Genomic DNA, 4602 nt, shown 5'->3' with positions numbered 1-4602 from the left:
TAACATAGTATATAATATTAAAGAATAGTATTAATTATTACGAGTAAACCACGATTGGAGCAATAAATAAATCGAAATTCAACCACGTACCCTGAGAGTGATACTTGAATTATTCATCAACTACTGGTTTTCTCATTTTATCTACAGAGACTTGACAAGCAGAATAAACATTCATGCAAATAATTTTGAAAGCTACCATACCTTTTTCACTGTATTTCTCAAAACCAAGCGCTAGGAAAAGATGATATACATTCAGACGGCCAAGGCTAACAATGAAAGGACATGAACTGAAGAAAAACCTGGATATTGATGTTATTCTGCCGCTCGAGATTCTTTAACGACATAAAGATACAATATTCCTATTTCGTATTTCCAGGTAAAAGCTACCTCGTAGATCAAACAAAATGAAGAAAGAATAATAGCGTTCCTCTTGAACCATGGCTGCCAACTAGATCCACAATAAACAGTAGCTCCAAAGCAAGTAACATCTTAATTTCTAATTCCACTGCTAGAGGAAATTGGCCGGCATTTTCTGAAAACAAAAAGCAAAATATGTCACAACCTCCTTCCCATTTTCGCAAACCTTCGGGCTACTCCAAATATAACTGCCTTAGTTAGTAGTCCTTGATCAAGAGTGCAGGCAAGAGCAATGGCTCCACCAACAATTAGAAGCTTAGGTATGTTCCTCCCAACTGGTTTGTCAGAAGAATCTTGATTTTCAATCTCCAACAAATCGGTGGTTGTGTTTTCCAGAGACCTCAGGTAGTCCACACTGATTTTAGTGTTGATATTAGCAGCACGAGCACAGGGTGATAATGGTACACCAGAAGCCCTTTGTTTCTCATATGTTCGTAGTCCAGGATCAAACTTCTTGACAGCTCCCCACATACCCTGTCGAACTCCAAGCTTTGCGATTTCCCATGGTATGCCCATATCTTCGTGATGAAACAGTAGTATTTCACACGAAGTCAGCTGGCCATCTTTTCTTGATTTAACTGGATCCAGATAAGCAACAGATGCACATAAGTATATATTATCTGAAAAACTATTAACGAACATAATAGAAAATTTATAGATGGTTTGTGTATTATGTTATGTTCCCATTGGCACATGATGAGTAGTCAAGAAGAAAAACTTCTTACTCAAAGAAAAGTACGTAATATATCAAAAATACAAAAGTCACTTAATATTTATGAAAGTAATTTAAAGCATTTAATAGGGTGTATTTAAAGTTTTTAGACCGAGACCAATAAGCACAAAATAGAAGAAAACCCCGTTAAAGATCTCTTTGGCATCCAATTGATAAAATTCTACATTGAGGAAAATAAAAGAGTATGGTCATGTTCCATCAGTTATAAGAACCAAAACCCGTTCAATCCAAACCCAGTTGGATTTGAAATTTTAAGAGAATTTTGTGAGAAAGACTCAAAAAGAGAGTTCAAGTAGGAGTAGACAACATGAAACCCAGGTTCAGTCAGATGCAAGTTGGTAATATTACAGAGATTGAAATTAGGTATCATAACACAAATTACGTTTTAAGTATAGATTGAGACTAGCACACCAAAATGCTAAAACATCTATAAGACCAATATGATGCATGGTAGAAAAATTTAGCCAGTGAAGTGTCAAGAGATAAAAATACTATATGCAGCAGAAAATGGGATGCTGACTGCAGAGGTAGATGAATGAAATACAAGAGAAAATCAAATGAAATATGAATGTAAACGACAGAAAGTTTATAGGATGGATAAACTAACCTAAGGAGGTTTGGTACTTTGGTCATTAAAGAAGACCAAAAAGAGTCTCAATAGACAAAAGTGTAATAAAATGGTAACCAGCCCAATTAAAAGGAATGGAACAAGACCTCAGAAAATACTGAGAAATAATTAATATAATGTTGCTCTAAATGGTTTCACATAAATTGTATTTTTTCCATTTAAGGTGAAATAACGCTTGGCAGTGGACAAAATCACAAGATAGAAAAGGGTAAACCATACGTCAAAGGTTGAATGTGAGCATTAACGTTCGGAAGTAGAACTATAATATGTATCTGAAGACAAGAGAACCATTCCAAATAAAATATCTGAAAGCCTTCACTGATTATGTTCTCAAACCTATTAAGATAGATAAGGAAAACCTTCCAACCCCAGTTTCCAAACTGCATACTGGTAAGTTTTCCTAAAATCATAGTTCATAATATTGATATGCACAAACACGAACTGATAATAATTTCTAAACAACTGAAATGCCGGTTAAATAAAGAGTACTTTCAAGAATCAAGCTCTAAACTGCCTGCTACCTGCACGAATGCACCAGCTTGAATAAAATAAATCAACTCGTTTAGGTTTGTTATGCCTTGGCATGGATGGGCAAGGTACTCCCTGAAGAAGCAAAACAAGCCACAAGTCAATAATATCACAACCAGATAAAAGATGGTTCCTGAAAATATGAAAACATATCATAATTACCAAACAGCCACTGTTCCAAATTGAAAACAGCTTATTTAATTCCAATAAGTTAAATTTGATTAATACTTCCAAAAAGACTCAAGTCAAATAAGTGTAAGACGACTATGCAGTGTACACAAACCTCTACTAGTTTAACATTTAGTTCCCCCCCATTATAACAAGACTACCGAAAAGGTCAGTAAAAACTAGCTCTATAACTCTTCACACACAAGCCAAACCAAATAAACAATTTAACATAAAGGACGGACTCAAAAAAATAAAACACAAGCCAAATAAAGCAGTATACATAATGTAAGTACCAAGCTGACCCACCCAACCATAATTTCATAATGGAGATAAAGCAAACGGTAAAATTAAAATCTAATTAGATATACTTCACAAACTATTATAAAAGAAAAAAGGTCCTGTAATAGATAAAATTAGTTTATACATAAGAGATTAGAATAAAGATTTGTTTGGACAAAATTCTCCACAAGCACTTTTAGAGGGAAATAAACGAAAAAAACGGAATGAACATAGGTAAAAATTAACTTAAGCTTCTCCATAGGGTAAAACTAACTTCTGTTTTAGAAGTATTTATGAATTAGCCAGAGCGTAAATTTATTCTAGAATTTAATTTAAATTTTAGTCTAGTGAGAAGTTTATTTATTTATTTATTTTTATTTTCTTGAATAAATATTTAGGAAGGATGAGGCTTATGAAAAATTACCAAGCACACAAAAGAGAACAGCAATGAGAAGGCATTTCATTCGCAATTAATGAGAAGACAAAAGAGAAGGCATTTCAATTTGCAATTAATATGATAGGAAGGAACCTTTGTGACACAGTAGTAAATTTGGGCAGCGTCCCAAATTCGCCTCCCTATGATATACTCTCTGTCACTGCAAAAAAAGGGAAACTGTAGCCACAATTGCTCAACATCAACAAACAACGTGAGTACTTCTCATGGTTGCATTACTAAGAGAGTAGAAGAAACTAACCTTGCGCACCCAGTGCACCATCATGGCTCCAGTGAGAGCACACTCTTGTATAGTCGAAGCATGTATAAGCATGTCATCCCAGTTCAACCGAAACTCGTCGTCCCAAAAGAAATCCCTCACCAACTCGGGACTCGCGTCCTCGAACACCGTTCTGCTACGGTACTGCGGCGGTCCAGTCTACCACACAAGTACCATCAGTCATGAGACCGTTCAATTAATCAATCAATGAACCAATCCAGAAAGGTAAGACGTACCTCAGGATCCCTACGCCACGCTTGGTAGCTCATGGTGGGGGTAGAACGGTCCATCATCTGAATCCACGCGGGGCCTCCATCTTTCTCCTCAACCAACTTCCACAAGTGCAGCAAATCGTGTTCCGTCACCACCGCATTCCCGCTGGCGTCTTTCTCCCGCGCGGAGGAACTCCCGGCACTGCACGCGAGGAAGCGAAATTAGAAAGAAATGAAACGGAAATTAGGAATTGCATGGAAATTGGCAGAAGAAGGGACCTGGTGGAGGTGGTGGAGTAGGTGAATGCGGTGTGGTCTGGGGGATTGGGGGAGCGAGGGGGGCGAAGCTTTTGGAGAGCGTGTTTTGGGTCGAAAGCCCATTTGGGCTTCCAGGCCCAGCCCAGGATGACGCCGACGATTACTGCAATCCAGAGGGGAGTAATAAAGACGGCGAGGTCAGTGATGATGGGAATGATAATAGTTGGTGTGGGGAAGAGAGGAATGGGCATGGTGGATGGATAGAAAGAAGGGTTTGGTTGTAGGAAGAGTGAATGAATGCCCACCAGAATAAGAGAGCAGAGAGAGAGAGAGAGAGAGAGAGAAATAAAAAGAAGTGAAGAGTGAGAAAAATATATGGGCTCACTCAATTCTCTTGCTCAACGATTCATTGCGGATAAGGATTACCAGATAAGCGGTCACAACACCTCTTTCCGGGATTATCGTAGGGCCCCTACCCTTAGTACAAACAAACATTATCATTTTCTTAATTATTATTAATTATTTCACTATTTTATTTCATAATGTCAACCCTTCAAATAAGTTTAATAGTTGCTACCTGTTTCTACAACCAACCAATCAATAAACTATTTTTTTCAAATTACTTAATAATCAATAATGCTGCTTACACTCTCTTTTAAAGTAAAT

At 37.2% G+C, this 4602-nt stretch overlaps 1 protein-coding gene across 1 annotated transcript; it reads right to left on the bottom strand.

The window, feature by feature from the left end:
• Nucleotides 1–288: 288 nt before the first annotated feature.
• CP5 (Polyketide cyclase/dehydrase and lipid transport superfamily protein) lies at nucleotides 289–4333 on the bottom strand. The gene is made up of 6 exons (XM_068634037.2): nucleotides 3958–4333; nucleotides 3703–3880; nucleotides 3449–3625; nucleotides 3283–3366; nucleotides 2300–2381; nucleotides 289–995 (listed from the first exon to the last, which is right to left on the bottom strand). The coding sequence occupies exons 1-6, from the start codon at nucleotides 4185–4187 to the stop codon at nucleotides 556–558; spliced, it is 1191 nt and encodes a 396-aa protein (XP_068490138.1). The 5' UTR covers nucleotides 4188–4333; the 3' UTR covers nucleotides 289–555.
• Nucleotides 4334–4602: the final 269 nt, after the last annotated feature.

This window comes from Phaseolus vulgaris, chromosome 7 (genome assembly GCF_051622355.1).
Source record: "Phaseolus vulgaris cultivar YP4 chromosome 7, ASM5162235v1, whole genome shotgun sequence".
Taxonomy (NCBI): domain Eukaryota; kingdom Viridiplantae; phylum Streptophyta; class Magnoliopsida; order Fabales; family Fabaceae; genus Phaseolus; species Phaseolus vulgaris.
The sequence above is the reverse complement of the archived record's forward strand: the minus strand, read 5'-3'. Positions and strand labels throughout refer to the sequence as shown.

Coding starts and splice junctions, on each gene's coding strand:
- CP5 (XM_068634037.2), bottom strand. CDS start 4,187: ATGCCCATTCCTCTCTTCCCCACACCAACTATTATCATTCCCATCATC. Junction 3,626..3,702: donor CGTGGCGTAGGGATCCTGAG/GTACGTCTTACC, acceptor CTTGTGTGGTAG/ACTGGACCGCCGCAGTACCG. Junction 2,382..3,282: donor TTTACTACTGTGTCACAAAG/GTTCCTTCCTAT, acceptor TTGCTTCTTCAG/GGAGTACCTTGCCCATCCAT.